Raw genomic sequence first — 18,805 nt, 5'->3', positions numbered from 1 at the left:
ATGGCCCAGGCCACTCAGGACCAGGGAGTAATGGGGACATCTGACCAAGATGAAGACTCTCCAAACATGATTGTCTACAGGAAGGTAGGATTTTTATGTGTGTGTGTGTGTGTGTGCTTGTGCAGAGTGGTACCTGTTGACCTTTCATGGGTTATTATTGTGTAGAATGAGGTGTATTGCAGTTTTCAGCTTTGGGTTGCTGCTGTCATATGCTGGAGTTGGAACCATTTGCTCCTTTTACACTTATCAGCAGATTTTGAGCTGTTCCTGGTAGGTAATGTGGTCAACACATACCAGGCCACTGATGAGAACAGGATTTACTTGTCTTCTCTAATAAAAAATTGAATTTTGGGGGGAAAATCTCTCTGAAGAATGTGACCAGAATACATTAAGCGGTTCCCTCCACTGATGTGATGCATAGCTCAGTAGAGTCCTCAAAACCAAGGGCAATATGTGTTCATTCATTAAGCTTGTGTGCATGTTTTCATGTGTCATTGTCCTTAATCAGATACATGTTGTTGTATAATTGGAAAAAGACATCTGTTCAGCTAACAGTCACATGCTCTTCAGTGCTTACCAGTCTGAATACAGACGCAAAGCCTTTGGCATGTGTAGATGCCCGAATGTCTATTCACCTGCACTACACGTAAGAGACTACAAATAAAGATCCCTGAGTGTGTGTGTGTGGTGTGTGTGTGTGTGTGTGTGTGTGAGTGAGAGAGAGAGAGAGAGAGAGGGAGAGAGAACACTCGTGAAGGTCCTCTGGTTGTGACTGATCTCTGGGCTGCAGTGTAAAGAGCTCGTTAGCTTGTTTGAACACTGGCTGCCACCACTTGAAATCTTGTTTTGATCTTGTTCTGCTTCTTCTCTGACCCTCTCTCTCTCTCTGTCAGCCTAACAGCACTGACAAAAATAAAATCGGGTCTCACAGCATCCCTGTAAGCCGAGAGCTCACTGTCTCAGTGCGTCTATTTATTTGTTGGCATATTGCTCTCCATCTGTTGAGGAGTATGTGTTTGAGACAGGCATGAAAAAAAAGAAGTGCTACAGGGGGACTGGACTGTCTCTTGGGGTTTTGCTGAAAAGGTACATTCAGGAAACATAGATTGTAGTAGCTCAGGTGTTGATGGAGGTCAGATCAGATCTGTGCTGCTAAAACTGATAGAGAGAGATATTGACTTTATGAGGTGTATTTAGGGGGTTTGTGAGTGGGTCTTTTCAAATGAATCCTCTTCTCTAACCTGTCAAGAAGAGAAATTCATTTCCTATGCCAGAAATCCAGCACTTGGAGGATCTAAATGAATGCTAATGTTGTTCTACTCTACCTTGGGCAGGAGTCTTGCAGTGGAAAGGTTTTTTTCTTTCTTTCTTTCTTTCTTTTTTCTTTCTTTCTTTCTTTCTTTCTTTCTTTCTTCAGAAGACACGAGAGACATGATGTGCATTCTGCTGGATTTCTGCCAGTCTCACCCAAACCACTTTTTTCTCTCCAATTAAGGGCTGCCAATCAGAAAAAAACAGATCTCTTAGACCTTACAAAGGACCCTTTCTTGATTTCTGAGTCTTCTACAGAACATTCGCTCTCTTGACTTCTGCTTGACGTTGAATGATTTCAGCTTGAACTCAGTAGAACTGATGGACTTGGATAGACTCAGAGAACAAAGACACTCACTCTAATTATCATTTTTATCAATGAGGTACAAAAAAACACTGTCGTGGACAAGCGTTGATGTAGAGATGCCTTAGTAGCTGTAAGATGGAGGTGGGAATTAAAGTAAAAAGAGAAATGTTTAACTTCTATGTGCTGTTTCTCAACTCTAGAGTCAAACAGATTCCTTGTGGACAGCCCTCTGGTGTCCACTAATGAAACCCGTTATTTATGTGTAGGTGCCTTACATAAGTTTTATTTGCTGGTGTGAAATTTGAACATACTAGTACCAGCTTATTGATGTATGGGAATCCTATGATTTTACATTACATTTCAGTTACTCTGTTTGAATGACTGAGAGCAGGTTGTGGTAAATATTGACTGTAGAGGCAGAGTAGAGTTTGCTGGGCTGTGTGTCATGATACTGTGACTTGGTAGTGTTATGGTTCAGTGAGTCAGTGATTCACCTAAACCAGTACATGTTTGTTTATCAGGTGCAGGTGGTGTGGTTTTGAACAGTACCATACAATAAGAATCATGACAGTAGAAAGACTGGATGCTTAAGCATTCTCAGGGGAGTAGTAAGGGCCAAAACTTGAAATGATGTCATAGAAACAGAACATTCTTTAAGTTCTGACACAGGATGAAAGAGCTTTGCCCCTGATATCAATGTGTTCTCATCCATTTTATTCTGCTGGCCTTTTGCAGTGTCTCCTAATGAAGCCTCTTGTGGCCTTACAGATACAGAGACAAAGAAAGAAAGAAAGAAAGAAAGAAAATCAAACAAAAGAGATAATTGGGAAAGAGAGCACAGAGGGGAGAGAACGAGAAAGAGAGAAGTAATAAAGAAAGAGACAGAAATTGAGAGAGCACTTCGGCAATTCCATCCATTAGAGTTGTTCAGTCTGGGACAGCCTTTGAGGGTGCTACAGGAGGAGATTCCATAAACCAACAGTAAATAGAGCTGAGTTGGAATAGTTGGGTGACAGACAATGGGTGTCTGTCTTTGGTGACTCAGGACTGCCTGCCTCCTGTGTGGCTTCTTACTACAGCGGTGGAACTGGAGATTGGCACCAGATGGCTGCCAGCGTGCTCCATGCCCTGGGGAGAAATGCCAACTGTCCCCGGGGTTGGAGCAAGAGTTCAGAACAAATGGCATTGTTCTGTGTCAACACACACACAGACATGTCCAGTCAAGGGTGAAAATCTTTGTCGCAGAGAATATACTCTTATAAGTGCGTCTATCTCACACTCTTTATCTCTGTTTCCTTCATTCCCTCTCCATCTGTTTCACTCTTTAACTCCCTACTCTTTTTCTCTGTAATACAAACAGTGGGGTGGACTCTTCAGCAATATGGATGGTGTTGTTCTTTGGAACACAACTGGGGTTGATTCATAATATTGTAGAGTAATCTTGGCATCATACTTCCTTGCTTGCTTTAAATCACTGTGTGTGTGTGTGTGTGTGTGAGAGAGAGAGAGAGAGAGAGAGAGAGAGATAGAGAGAGAGAGAGAGAAGAAGAGAGAGGCAGAAGAAACACAATTAACCTGGATGAGCAATGAGACAGGACTGACTTTGATGAATTTGCCCATTAAGGTGAGCATGGAGGCCCCAGGGAGAGCAGCATTTCCATGCACCAGAGAGAGAGAGAGAGAGAACGGATGCACCTGAATAAACCCACTAGGCTGTGAAGACCTCTCCCTTACAATGCTATCTGGCTCTGTCAGCCACCACCAAGCTGACAATAATGGCCTCCTTAACATGCACTCTTGGCCTTACAGACTTTGTAAAGCCTCTGACAACTGCATTGTTTCCTCGAGACGGTACATACAGTGCGGATGTTAGGTATGGATTCACTCAGAAGGCACGTACATTACTCTTTCCTTTCTCTTCTTTTCTTTCACAAGTGACTATTGAAATGAGCAGTTCAATGAGAAAATGTCTTGTCAGATCATCACAAGACAGTACGTGTGGACTGTAGAATGCTGAAGTCTACAAATGGATTTTCTCTTTCTCGTAACGCAAAAGCATTTTTCTGTCTTCTTTTGTATCTCTTTTTCATCCACTTCTTTTAACCACCATTTTTTTTCTCCACCCACTTATAATGTTAATGTTAAACAGGGAGAAAAAAATAACTCAGTTTATGTGTAAACTGTTGTGAGTGCAGAGTTTCTTCTGGAAAATTCTCTTTTATTGGTTTCAATTATAGGTTTTTTTTAATATGCCTCTATTTATCATAGCAGTTTTTGCGCTCTGCTTTATCTCAGAGGATACACGGAACTGTTTGACGACAAGAGCTGCATCATTATTCGACTAAATCCCCGAAAAAGAGGCTTAGGCTTTACTTGAACGTTCCTGCAACTCACAAACTGTGAAGTTAGTTTAGTGATGATAATGACAAAACAAACACGACAATAGTACAAACTCAAGTCTCCATTTTTGCGTGCACTGAACAGTGGAACACAGTAGAATATGCAGCTCTGAACATCTGTGTGAGCTGTTAAATTGAATTTTGCTCCGTATTTTTCGGCACAGTAGCCCCAAGACATTGTTTGATTAAGCACTTTGTTTTCAAATAAGAAGTAAAAGTGCTTTGAGCCCAGTGACTGTCAGTTCTCATCATAGTTAAAAGTGAGCAGTTTAAACTGAATGTGTTAATCATGATTAACGTAGTCATGTAATCTTAAACTGTGGTTTGTTGAAGACCTACGAACCTGAAACGAGCATTTAAGCCATTAATAAACTCAGTCTTCAATAATCCATTGAGAAATTGGTGAATAGCTATCATTTTGAAATGATAACTGAAGTAGAATAACCAAACAACCAAGAAGAAAAAAAACCAGGATGCAGCTTTGATATTTTCTGTTTTTCTTTCAAACTGGCATGGTATTAAAAGAAATAAATAAGTATATATATATATATATATATATATATATATATATATATATATATATATATACACATATAAAAACCCCACCAAAGCAAAGAAAATCTTTTGAGTTGTTCATTTCATACACTCTCCTAATTGTTATCCCTGCTGTACACTTGACACTCTCCCCTGTGTCAGACCCTGCCTGCTGATCAGTTCGCGTTGTAATTGCTCGTCTGTTGTAGCTGTGCTGGAGCTGACTCATCTTGTCATGAAAAACGGGGCATTTAGCTGCAACATGGCTAATTTGATGCCCTCCTAACACGTTGTCCATGTCTCCTTGGTTTCTAAATCCGTGGGATTACTGGAGGTGCTATGAATGCAGTGCAATAAACCATCAACCAATAAGTCAGATGTAGTCCTCTCAGGACATAAGCGGGTGTTTTCCTTGCACGTTTGTATCAGCGGGAATTCTTCCCTAGGTAGGGCATTGAAACTTGTTGTCAGGAGACATGTAAGCTGTCCTGCTAGGTTTTTGGATAATCTTAGCTTGCACGAGATATAATTTTTTCTCTGTGCTATTCATGCTTTTTTTTTTTTTTGCTCCCTATATGATCTTGCTTTTTAAGAAGGCAGAACAAGGAGAGAGTGGCATAAGATGCAAGTGAGTGATAGAAATTTTTAATGGATAAAGGAAGAAAAAATCACACTGTCCAGAGGGTATGAGGTCATTCTAATGAACTGTCTTTCTTTGAGCTGTGATCAGTTGCAAGCTGAATGGAACAGTGTCCTATTTGTTGAATTACTCAGACATAGGATGGAAGTTTACTTATCCTGTCACATCAGTGTCACAGTGACCTCATACAGTGGAAAAATCTGCATTCTTTTCCTTCCAGTACAGGTACTTGGGTGTGTTTAAGAGGGGGCACATATTGTGTGTGTGTATGAGTGGGTGTGTGTGTGTGTGTGTGTGTACCTGTGACTATGTGATTTGCACACAGATTCGTATCTTGGGAACGGTGAACGGGTATGATTTGTGTAGAAGTTTTATTGGTAGTGATTTCCTAATTTCCTCAAACTAAAAAGGTATTTGGAGGCACAAAGTAGCCAGGATTTCCCCTGAGCTGTCTGTGTGACCCAGCCCGGCTGGCCGGATCACTAGTCATTCATCAGTACCGGTGCTTGGTGCTGGCTCCTTTTCAGTGGAGATTTTCGCCACCACCGTGCTATATTTGTACTTCAGTGGGCTGGGTGATCATGTCTTACATTTTGGCGCGACTAACGTCTGGCATGGCGTCCCAGCAGAATACTCTCTGACCTCTATTTTATGTGGTGATTTATGCCTAGCCATGCAAGTTCACGAGTCTGAAAAACTTGAGTGCCTCTCCCAGGTGTTTGCCACCTGGAAACAGTGGAATCAGTAGGAATGGGGGGGGTGCTCTGGGGTCACTGGTTCACACAGATTCAGTATAAACCAGTTTAGACAACAAACGTGCCCATGTAGAAAGCTCATCATAACGACCCCCAAAAGAACTGCTCAGGTGATTAAGGTGTGTAATGTCACACCAAGCTGACAAATCGCTGTCACCGACCCTGCACCCCACCTAAATGCCAAGGCGTAACCTTCAGGGACTGTTTCTCAAAACTGTAAAGCGTTTTTTTTCTTTTTTCCCACAGCGTGTCTGCTAAAATGCTGTTCTGAAGATAAGTGGCGACGTGATTGTCTGAGGGCTTTTACCATTGCTTGTTTCATTTGTTGACGCAGTCAGCTATGAACACGTTGACTGAGTCTGTGAGGGGAGTTCTCTCTCTCCAATGCATCCTCCAGAGAATAGGACTCTCTCACTATCACAGCCTCTGAACCTCTTCACACCAATGTGTGTGTGAGTGTGTGTGTGTGTGTTTGTGTGTCTTTGTGTGTGCATGGTTTTCTCTCTCAACCCATTTTGTCATATTCTCTCCCTCTCTCACTCTGTCTCTCTCTCTCTCTCACCCCCTCAGTTGGCAGTGTGCCTGTGGACGAATATAAAGAGAACTACCATATTGTAAAAGGTCAGCAGCATTAGAGACAGTGTTGATCTTGTTTGCCAGCCAATAATTTGTCTTGCTTAGTTGCCTGTCAATGTCAGCGATGCTAGCAAGTGACGGAAAACGTGGCCACTAATTTTATGCCTTGAGTGTCTTTACAAAAACCCTTAAAGAAAGTTTGCAGCACATTTCATACTTAATCAAGAGATGATGAAATCCTTTTCATTTCAGTTTTTTTTAGTACAGGTATAAAGCACGAAAAAACCTGGGGAGAAAATATATTTTGGAAGATCCTGAGTGTAATTGCACTGATATCCACCTTTATCTGACCATATTCAGCTTTAATTAATTACTGTGACACTTAGCCTGCCCTCTCCTGTCCATGAAGAATCCATATGTCAAGTCAAGTCACTTTTATTTATGTAGCACATTAAAAACAACAGGAGTTGACCCAAAGCGCTTTCCAGCCGAGGCAGAAGGATTATCAATAAGAGGAATACAGAGTATGAATAAAAGCAGGACTAAGAAAGAACACGTAAAATAAAAGCATAAGAGCAGAAAGAAAGACCAGATAGAAAACAAAAACTAAATAACCAAGGTAAAACTGAGATAAAACAGTTGAGTGAAAGGAATAATACATAAAAAGCAAGATGAAAATGATAAATGCATAAAACAAGTAAAAAGATAAAAGCAGAATCAGGCAAGACAACTATGAAAAATAGATAAAACAAATAAAATGATAAATATAGCTGCAAGCAGCGATGTGGGGGCCAAGCAGCCCAGCATTGCACAGTCGACATGGCCACTTGATCTGATCATGTTAAAAGCGTGGCTTTATGCACTGATAGCAAGTTTAATGACAATTGACCTGACACAAGAATCAGTTTTGCTATGAAAAACACATGAAAACTTAAGAGGCACAATGATATCTTTGCTTATTGCAGGGCCCACCAGAGGTCAAATGACACTAAAGGGGTCCTGAGTCCACATTCCAAGTGTGGTGCCAGTACATCAAAGCATTGCTGAGATATGCCATCGCTTCTTTTTAGGCGGCTTTGCAGCTGCTTTTGATCAGCTGTAAATGGTGAATGGTTTCAAAAATCAGAAATTCATCTGATAACTTTAGTGAGGCTTTGTCTGAAGATCATCTGTGCCAATGTGGGGGAAGATTAAGCAAAATTTATGACCTGTGAAAAATTTAAAAACTTTTGCATAAAATCCAATATGGCGGAAAATCCAATGTGGTGGAAATTGATGTCATGGGGTGCATTGAACTCAGTTTGACCCAAGGAATCCAAGGGCACCTCACTTTTGAAAATCGGGCATATGATTCAAAAGTTTCGTGTGTAAATGCACCTCCAACTTTGACCCATTGGTGGCGCTAGAGTGCTCAAGATGCAGACATGAAACTTGGTGAAAAGAATTAGGGGACTGTCTCCAATCAGTCAAATTTCACTACTTTTTGCCATAGACACCCTAGCCAGAAAAAGAAAAAGAAAAAGATGATGGAGAAAAGGTAGAAACACAATGGGTACCTACACAGCTTCGCTGCTTGGCCCCCAATAATCAAAACCAAAGTAGTAAAATAAGAAATTAAAAGAAACTCAAGTAAAACCAAGAACAGATTAGAACACAGTACGAGGACATTAAAAATAAATTAAGAGTGGACTTGACAAAAACCTTGGGGCAACCTCAGACTGAACTAAAAGCAAGAGAAAAAAGGTAAGTCTTTAAATTTGATTTAATGTTGTCAATGGTAGAACAGGACTTAATGTGAGATGGGAGACTATTCCAGACCTTGGGGGCAGTAACAGAAAAAGCCTGGTCACCTTTGGTTTTGAGGTGCGAGTGGGGAGACTGAGAGGAGTTGTTGTGAGGATGATCTAAGAGATCTAGGGGCAGAATATGGAATCAGCAGATCAGTAATGTATTGTGGAGCTAATCCATTGAGGGCTTTTAAAACAGATTTTAAAATCAATTCACTGTATTTCACTGGTAACCAATGCAAGTGAGCCAGGACAGGAGTGATGTGTTGTCTTTTCTTGGTTCAAGTTAAAAGTAGCAGCTGCATTTTGGCCCATTTGTAGTTGAGACAGGGTGGAATAGGTCAACCCCATACACAGGGAATTGCAATAATCCAGCCACGAGGTGATAAAAGCATGGATAACTGTTTCCAGGTCCCTATGAGAGAAAAATGGCTTTAATTTGGCTATGGATCTAAGCTGATAAAAGCTGCCCTTCACAGCACTACTGACTTGTTTGTTAAAATTCAAAGAAGTGTCCAAAAAGACACCAAGATTTTTAGTTGCATTTTGCAAATTTGCAGACAGGGAACCAAGCGCATTGCTAAGGCTAGCGACGGAGCTAGGAGAGCCAAATATAATTACTTCAGTTTTGTTGTCGTTTAGTTGAAGGAAGTTCCTCGCCATCTAGCATTTGATGTCGTCTGGATAGTTAAAAAGGTTTTTCAGTGAACAAGCACTTTCGGGTGTAACTGGTATATGGCACTAAACCCGAAGAGATGAGCAACTGTAGGAGGACCAAAGGTCTCAAAAAACATCTCCCTCTTTTTGGTCCCATGACCCAAGGAAACGCATAGGATTCAAAGTAGTGGCTTATTTATTGTATAGTCATATTTGGTACTGAGAAAAATGTTTCTCTACAAAATTGATTGTAATGGAAAGAAATTCTTTTCAGATAAGAACAGTGTTAGTACTGCAGACTAAGTCTTCTCATTGCTCAGATAGGTTAGTGTAATGGATTCGTCAAAAAATAAGCTAGATGCTATTGATGGCCATTATGCTCTTCATCATCGCCTAATGCAAGCCACCACTCTCCTCTACTGGGAATGAGTGTCTCTGTTTATATTTGTGTGTGTGTGTGTGTGTGTGTGTGTGTGTGTGTGTGCACCTGCATGTGTATTTCAGAGAATCTGGAACAAACTTTTAGTGAGGGAGTTGTTTGAGGATGGTAGTCTATATTCCTTACTCTTTCTTCCTAATTCTAAACACAGAAAATTCACAAGCAACAGAAACCTACAGATAGATTGCAATGGAGGGGAAATCTGGCGTTATATATACATGACACAATCCCATTGATGTGGGACTAGTTGTAAGAGCTAATGCAGGTTCAAACCGATTAACTTTACTCCATCCTTATTGAGACAGATGCGCAGATGAATATGAAAATGATTCAGCAGCCGTTTCTTGGAGGGAAAGAGCGGTGTGCTTGGATGCACTTCAAAGATGATCCCACTCTGTACAGAGGCTAATGAGGGGTGGTCTCTTTGCAGAGTCAGACCAGTAGGGAAATTATATAGTCAAATATGCAGGTTTGAGACCTCCATGGGCCAGTTAGAGAGCGATGTTGATTTAGCCCCTTTGTCTCTGAGCTGCCTGCTCTTTTTGTCATATTTTGTCATCACTCTTACCCTGCTCTTACCTTGCTGTAGCATGCTGTGACCTTCCAAAACTCTAATTATAAGGTCCTGTGCCCCCCCATATCCTGTAACGAATGTCTGTCTGTGTGTGTGTTTGTGAGAGAGAGAGCGCGAGAGTGAGTGTGTGTGTGTGTGTTTATGTGTGAGGTTTTTATATCAGCCCGCTGTGGTCCTTCTGGTGTGGCTATTGTTTGTACTGAATAGCAGACATGATATGGTGGAGAGATGAAATAGGGAGTCATGGGGTTCCTTGTGCTCTCTGTGCTGACCTCAGACAAGTAATGAATGAAATGAAATGAATGAAATGAAATGAACGACAAATGGAGAACACATTTAATATGGGTCTGTTTGTGTCCCTCCATCGTCTACCATAGAATTCTCTCATATATCCATGGCTCTATCACAGACTCTTGGAAAATGCCCATTTTTAGGATCTCACCTGGATCGCAACTCACCTGGATCCCCACTGTAGAGACTAGCCACTCATCAGGTTCACTAAAGACTTAAAGTAACTCCCTGGAGAACTGCTCATGCTAAATGCTTGTTGTACCAGTCATGTTAAAAACTAACACCTCAAGACTCTTAATAAAAACTGACATCAAACATTAGCTTCTGACCAAAGATGCAACATAAGGATTATTCCCTACCCAAAGACTAAAACAACCCCTCACTGGTGTGAAGAACTGATTGTTAATAAAGCTTTGTCTCTCTAAACACTCATATCAAAGACCATTGAAGCACTCGTCGCCAAGGCAAGTATTAATTACTCATATGGGTGTGAGCAGTGGCACTCTCATGTGTTTTTTTTTTGGTGGGGGGGGGGGGGTAGGAGGGTAGGAGTTAACACCTCAGTCGTTCCCTTGTTTTAAAAAGGCGTCTGGGTTTATATGCCCTGCAGCTGTGCTACAGGCTGATTAGCATACTGGTCTATGATTGAAACAATGAGATTCTCAAAAATGCTAAAGCTTCTCGTTTGCGCACCGTTTTTGGCAGCTGTTACAAAGAAGGCCACTTCAAAGGCTTCAGAACACCATTTCATCGCTGCCAAAAAAAAGAAAAAAAAATTAAAACAATATTCAAATGAGATGTATATTTATATCCAGGAGCATAGGGTCCAGCCATGTCACTTCTTGAAAATTAGTGATCAATCCCAAAGCCAGTACTTGTTTATTTTATGGGTTAAGATTTGAATCAGAAGCACTGCTGCACTGCAGAGCTAGAACACCTGCAACTGTTATTATGCTGATAAAAAATATGCTAATTCAAGAGAGAAATCTTTTTTTTTTTGTGGGCGGGGTTTATTCCTTTATCTGCAAACTCTGATGACTAATAGGGGCTTCTGCACTGCTGAGAAGCACCTTATGGTTGGCGGCCACGACAGTGAGATACAGACAACAGATGAAGAGGTTCCCTCAGGCCCACCGGATGGAGGAGATTCGTTAGGTCAGCAGAGGGGAGCAGTGCCACTCACCAGGCCATGATTAATGAATGTGAACTTTACTCAGGCACACACACACACACACACACACACACACACACACACACACACACACACACACACACACACACACGAGTTCACGATCATCCAGAGGCTGCACTCCAGCCATGAGCTCAGAGGACACAACCCCTCTTCTGCAGCACATTTTTCTTTCTCTGTATTTCACTCCTTCTCTCTCTTTTTTCACCTCCTCTTCTCAATATGCCACGCCCACCCTCTTGCTCTGGCAATACGCTAAATGCTAAGCTCTCAGCCCATACTAGTCTGTCCATCTATCTGCACTCTCTCATGCTCTATCTCTTTGACTTTCATCTCTCTCCCTTCTCTTCTATCGGTGCATGCAGTCCCCCTTTTTTTTTAGCCGCGATGGAAGTTCATTTATTCACAGTTGTACCAAACGGAACTCCTGCTCAGAATCAGTAATCTGGGCAAAATAGTTTTAAACCTCCTCTGAGACTGAAACCAAGGCCATTTAAGCCCACTACTTACACTCCTTTTTTTCTGTTATGTTTCCTATCTCAGCTGGTTTATGTGAGATACACTGATTTAATTCAGTTTCAGGGTCAATGAACAATAGTACCTTCATCTCACAGTAATCAAGAAGAGACCCTTCTGTTGCTGAAAATAATGTGATTCACAAAGCGGCACTGTTTTTTTCTCCAATGAAACAAAATGTGTCCTTGAGGTGTTTTTATTCAAAATAGATGTGGAAGAACATAGTACTCTGTTCACAAAACAGAAAGAAAAAGAAAAAAAAGAAAAGAAAAACAGAAAAGAGATTTGTGTCCCAGAGAAACTTTAATCCAGACATTAATAAAATCAACAAAACTTTCAGCATTCTCATAAATCTCTCTGTTTCACACATCAATACAGACTTACTCTCTCTCTCTCTCACACACACACACACACACACACACACACACACACACACACACACGTGCGCGCGCTCAAATGTCTAACTGTTAAAGATAGCCTAGGGATGCATACCTAAGGTTTTCATAGCACTTCTGTATTATTGTGTCTCAAATATTCTGCTAGTGCATTTGTTCTCAGTGGCCCAAAAGAGAGAGAGAGAGAGAGAGAAAGAGAGAGAGAGACCATTGATTGCATCCCTGCTACGTGTTTACCTGAGGCTGGTTGTCAGAGGGGTGTTTAATGCAGCGCAGCAATGGGATTAGCACGTCTGCGATTAAACCTCTGCCCTTGGCATTTATGACTGTGCCCGCTGAGAGCTGTCCTGAGCCTCATTGGCATTCCCCTTGCCACCGCCACCGCGCCAGCATAGAAGAGAGGGGCTGTGTCTGGGTCTCCTGGTCACATCAGGAAGTTTTCCCTCTCTGTTCTCTTGAAAGCAGCTTTATGTTTGAAAAATTGTTCTGTTCACTTGATTTGAAACTTGTCAGGAATATATGAAAGTCTGTAAAGAGCAGCGCAGTTTCCCAGATGGTGTTTGAGATCTTTATGATCTGTAACATGAAAAGCTGCAGTGGGATTCAAAAGGATAAAACTGCCATCAAAGCCTAGTCAAAGGCCATTCAATACTTTCTTTAAAAGAAAAAATAAGAAAAAGAAGAGAAGACAGTCTGAGCACAATCATTTGAACTGAGACCTGAGTGGAATGATTTACGTTTACTGATTCAATTAAGATCATGGCTTAAAAACAAGAAAAACTGCTTTTATTTTATTGACTAAAGGTTCTGCAGCAGGTAAAAGTGAAATCTTTAGAGAAAGTTTATAAGACATAGGCTATGACAACAATAAGGGACCACCAACTGCCAGGCTATCACTAAGTGAAGTTTCACTGAAGAAGAACAACAAAACAAAAAGCGGGTGGCAGATTGAAGTTCTGGTACTGCTCCTAGCACCAGAACATTCTTCACAAGATCTTTCTTTTTTTTTTTTTTTTATTACATGTTAACATCCATAAAAATTGTAAGTGTAAATATTGTTTTAGCTGTGACCTCATTACACTGCCATTTTTTGTTTTTACATGGCCTATGGCACTTCATAAGTTTGTCTAAGGAGACTATTTGTGCAGAAGTGTATTCCAACTGTGCAATTCCATATATATATATGACACAAACGTCAGACTGCAAATCTGCACAGTGCACCGGCAAATGTCTCACTGAGCGACTGCTAAGAATAAGCAATAGATACAATTGAAGGTATAGTGTGTAAATGTGAGTTTGTAATTTCCACAGTGAACAAATTCCGATGGCTTATGTGTGTGGACATCCAAACCCACTCATGCAGAGATGAATTATCCGCTCAAATTCCATTTCATGCTTGCATCATCTTTTCTCGCTCAGTGCTTGAATTGCGTGATCAATACTAAATATGCGCATGTGTGATTTTTACATCGTATTAACCCTTTATTAACACATAAAGGGTCTCCTGAATATAACAAGGCGAGTCAAACTTTCTGTACCTCTCAACCAGGTCATGTTGTGTGACAAGAAAGATTTTGGCACTACTTTTTGTCTTTTCTGAGTAATGATATAATCACTGCATTCTGGTCAGTCAGTATCTCTAGCACTTGTTAGTTACAGAGAAATTTGTGGAAAGTATGACTGGATGGTCTATTTAATCATTGAAGTCTGGATAATGAGATTTGACACTAATTCTTGGACGAACTGTGTCTACAATTGTGTTTCCCAGGACAGCTTGAAAGATTAGTAGGAAGCCTATCATCAAATGGGAAAACAGGAAGAGTAGAGGATGGGAAGATTGACTGGTTGTGTGTGGTTTGAAAAGTAAACCCAATATTCCCATATTAGTTTGTTTGTTAGGGTGTTGTCACACTTATTTTGAGTATTGTTTATTAGGGACGTATTCATTTTGTGTACTGTATTTGTGTAACTGTGTGCATATCTGCAAGTGGGGAGCATGAATGTGTTGTCTCTGTTGCTGCCCACTAATAAAATGGGACAGGTCCAGACACTTGTGTGTGTATTGGAAGGAGGACAGAGTCCTTAGTTCCCCAGATGTCCGTAGTTGTGTGTGGATCTGGAGCATCTGAGGCAAAAGTAAGATTGAGCTGATGGTCTGGCCGCAGGGATAAGTATAGATTTTATAGATTTCTCTCTTCTACTCCATCAGTAGGCACTATTAAGACCTGAACATAACACGATCCATCTCCAGTGGCAGCTTCTGGTTCATTAGCCCATGATACTGAAAAAATGAAACCTCTGTTCACGTCTTCTTCTCCTTTTCCTTCCATTTTCTCACTCCCACTGTTCATTCTTCCTCTTCTTCTCATTTATTATCCTGTTCTTTTTTCCTCTGTCTCTTTCCCTCTCCTGCTCTCCCTCTCTGTCTCTCTGACTGTCTGTCTGTCTCTCTCTCTCTCTCTCTCTCTCTCTCTCACACACTCTGTCTTTTCCTCTGTTCCCCCACATACATAGACACACAAATTCTCTCTCTCTCTCTCTCTCTCTCACACACACACACACACACACACACACACACACAACCTTTACAGCTGCTGTGGAGGTTATCTTCACCAGTGTAGAAATGTTTCCTTGCTATTAGTGTTTCTGAACAATCCTAAGACACACTCTAAAATGTAAACTGTAGACACTGTGGTGAATCTGTCGGTGCCACTGCTGGTTTCTAGATGCATTTAAAGATATGGGCCTCTGAGTTATCAGCAACTGGAGCAGGAGGCAGACGTTTCTTGGCATGTTTTATCGGACCCTCAGGCAGAACAAAGGCAGGATTTTTTTTTTCTTCCGTGGCAGAAATCTGCAGGTCTCCTTCTGGAGTGAAAGAGAGAAGAATTTCAATATAGCATTTTTCATAGAGCACCACTCCCTGCTGCCTTTCACAGTCATTGTGTTGTGTTCATCAGTGACATGGTAGATTAAACACACTCATTCTCTCTCCCTCTCCCTCTCTTTGTTTCCCTCCCCCTCTTTCACATTCTCTCGCTTGAAAAATGTACGTGCACTGTGATACTTGATGTATATAGTCGTAATTTACAGAACCAACTGCTGAATATAAACTGTTAAGCACATTGAATGGCAGTCTGAAAGAAGTTGTTGAATTGATGTCAAATGGAGAGCTGACAATTACACATGTTAACGATGCAGCTAAATAGCTCCTTACGAAACACATACCTCACATTGCTCTTGTTTTTACAGTGTTTTTGCTAGTGTTATTTGACTTTTGTTTGGCACATTATCCTGCAATGATTTATGGGATGGAAAATCAGAATGCACCACCCAAAAGTGTACAGTGCATTCCAAATGTTTTTCTCTGAATACAGAGTGAATACAATATTTTTAAAAATTAAATTTTTAAGTACTACACAATCGTTATTTGCACCCACTTCCCATACAGATTAATCGTGAACAGGGGTGTAACTGCTCACCCTGTAGTAAACCCTGTTGGTTTATTGTGAAATAAAACAATATCCACTTTTTCTCTGTTGCTCTAATTGAAAAACTTTACTGAACATTGTTAACACACCTACAGCCCATTTTCCCGCGACTGCTCTCTCTTTTACGGCAATGATATACCTTTACGTCGCATCACAACACTGTCATAATGACATGCAGTTGGCTATACATTCTGTGACACACCCTATTCGCGGTTCCGTTTGTACCTCGGTTTTTGTGCTGTGGTTTGGTTAGGCGTGAAAGAAAATTGAACAAACTCAGAGCTCAAGTTTTCCCTTTGTCTTTTTAATTTAAACCTATCCGTTGTAGTGATGGCAAAATCGAAGGACTGCCACACGATTTGAATGAGTCAGGTATTGTCCTCAATTTTGGGTCTGCCAATCGACTGTGTCGTTGAATCAGAAAAAGAAGCACACAATTGCCGACTGCTGTCCCTTTTCTGTTAAAAACGTAGCTACTTCAATAAAAGAAAAACAAGTTCCTGCTTAGAGAAGCCCAGAGATTAGATCTACTTTATTTGTGTAGTTGGATTATATAAATAATTAATAATAATATAATTTATATTATTTATGATCTGGGTAGAGACACAATGCGTTCTGTTGTTATTTGAAATGGTTAGTTGGTCGACATTGCCTCTACAGTTGTCCTAATTGTCCGCCACTGAAGCATACACACATGATAAACACAGTGCATATATTCTCAGTGAGAAATGGAAAAAAAAGAAAGAAAAACCTCCAGATTATGATTAACATTGTGCAAAAAGCACAAACAGTGTGGAATGTACTAAGACATAGCATGACATTCGAAAAGAAGAAAACAAATTCCAAGGTTCAATACACAAACACTGTCTCTGCAGTTTTTGGTTCTGGCGGAAAAACCGTTACACCTCTAATTGTGAGTAATGTCACTTTAACACAGAAGACTTACACTCTTTCACAGTCCTGCTGACATTAAGCAGCAGATACACACTTTGTCGCACATTAGGCTTGGGAATAGTAAAGTACACTTTGACTATGTAGGATGCAGTTTAGACCAGGTTTAGGCTAAATCCTAGCGTGCTCAAAGAGCTTGCCCTTACTTAAAACCATGACGTACAAGTATTTGATCAATAGCTTGCTTAGTCAATCGAAGAAGAGTCCTGCTTGCTTTGAAAGCCTCCAGATGGAGGAAGTCCTCAGACTTTAATGAGATCTGATTGAGTGCCCACCCAGTTCAAAATGGACATATCATCGATTTGGAATTTGTGATGGAGCCAAACATGTCAATATCGTGAAGTATTTCTTTCATAATGACAGTCGTTTGAGAGAAATAAGCAATGCCTGCTTTTGAAGTCAAGCCAACTTTCTCCTAGTTTCGAATAGATATGACACAGGTTTGTTTGGGAGAAATAAAAGTCTGTTTTTTTTTTTCTTGATTGTTGTTGACCGTGCAGTAGCAAATGCATCTCTTTTGTGTGTGGCGATGTTTTCCTACTTTGGTTTTGAATAAGCTTTCTAATGCTGTCAAGAGTCCATGTGAAAAGCACTTCTGATGCTGACTCAACTGCTTTTCCTCCACTTGAAGATTTGTTTCGAATATCAAATGCAAATCCCTAGCGATGAAGGCTTTTTCTTTGCTCATTAACTGATATGTGCAAGTCTATCGGTGGCTATTATGTTGGCAGCACAGATGATGAACAAGAGTGTTTCCAGTGCTCTTATGAATTATTTATCATGATAAGATTCCTCCAAGCATTTCAGGGACAGGAGAGGCTAAAATTTATTAACCTGACAGTAGGTGTTTCATCCCCACGTGAGCATCAAGAGCAAGAACAAGAGCCCTTTCCAACACTTAGAGAGAGGTTTTTAGGAAAGTAATGAAACTAGCTCTGGTTCGTCATCAAAGTGTGACTGAGGACCAAGTTTACCCAAACAATGTTCATTCATTTAGTAGTGAGCAGTTGCTAAATGTTAGTTTCAGATTTGTTAGATTAGATTTGAGATCTAATCTTACTGAAGTGCGCCCTCCTATGAGGATTACTGTCTAGCCCACTTAAACGTTAAATGGAGCGCATGCATTCCTCATGTTGTCTGTTTTGGATTGGGGTTTTTGATGACAGATCATAACTTCTTTTCTTGGGAACAAACAGCACAGTGACAACTCTTTATTATTCAGCTTGGTTTGAGTGGTTCACACACCATGGATGATTTGGAGAGATCAAAAGAGCATTGATGTTTGGATTTAATGAAAGCGTCCACACAACACCGTACCAAAGGATTATCACGTGCTTCTGACGCAGACGGACACGTTTTGAAAGAGCTGTCAAGCTTGAACTACCACCATCGTTGCCCTGTACTCGCAGCTTAGTGCAGCGTCTGCTACCGACAACAAATCCCCGTATCTGCGGCATTTTCCCTAGAGCTGCGAACAGAGGCAAGGCAGGGGTAAGCATGCTTGGCTGCAAATAGAAGTGTCACCTTCTCTTAAGAACCGTACCTCCAAGCTCAGTGGAGACTATCGGTAATAAGCTTGTCAGCTCCAAACCCCCTTAAAGCCCCCCTGGGTTCCCTCAGGCTGCATGCTGGTATGGCAGACCTAATGAGAGAGCTTGTTTCATTTCGCCATCTGGATGAATGGGAGCAGAGAGGGCCAATATTAATGGTAAAAGGCCCCATACCACCCACATCTTCTGTGACTCAGGTCCTTCACCCAAGATGCACCAGAGTTTCTTGAGAAAAAGGATGATTCTTTTCTGGACTACCTGGAGAGATATTTCCATAGAGTTTGTGTGAGTTTGCTCCATTCAGAAAGGTCAGTGAAAGTCTGACTAGATAAGCATTGTGGCTTTTGAATGAGGAGTGTTTTGTACAGCCTGAGGTAAGCAAGTTTTTTTCCCCTAATAGTTTAACAAAAGCTGTGATTAATTGTTGTGATAACATTGGCTGA

The 18,805-nt window shown here is 40.9% G+C and overlaps 1 protein-coding gene across 1 annotated transcript in view; it reads left to right on the top strand.

The window, feature by feature from the left end:
• The window catches only part of rgs6 (regulator of G protein signaling 6), a 60,806-nt gene continuing 42,001 nt past the window's right edge, over positions 1-18,805 (top strand). The window contains exon 1 of the mRNA XM_030771212.1: positions 1-84. Within this exon, the coding sequence (XP_030627072.1) occupies positions 1-84 (84 nt within the window). The remainder of the gene's footprint in view (positions 85-18,805) is intronic.

Source organism: Chanos chanos, chromosome 4 (assembly GCF_902362185.1).
Source record: "Chanos chanos chromosome 4, fChaCha1.1, whole genome shotgun sequence".
NCBI classification, from domain to species: domain Eukaryota; kingdom Metazoa; phylum Chordata; class Actinopteri; order Gonorynchiformes; family Chanidae; genus Chanos; species Chanos chanos.
Note: the sequence above shows the minus strand (reverse complement) of the source record. Positions and strands in the feature narration are given on the sequence as shown.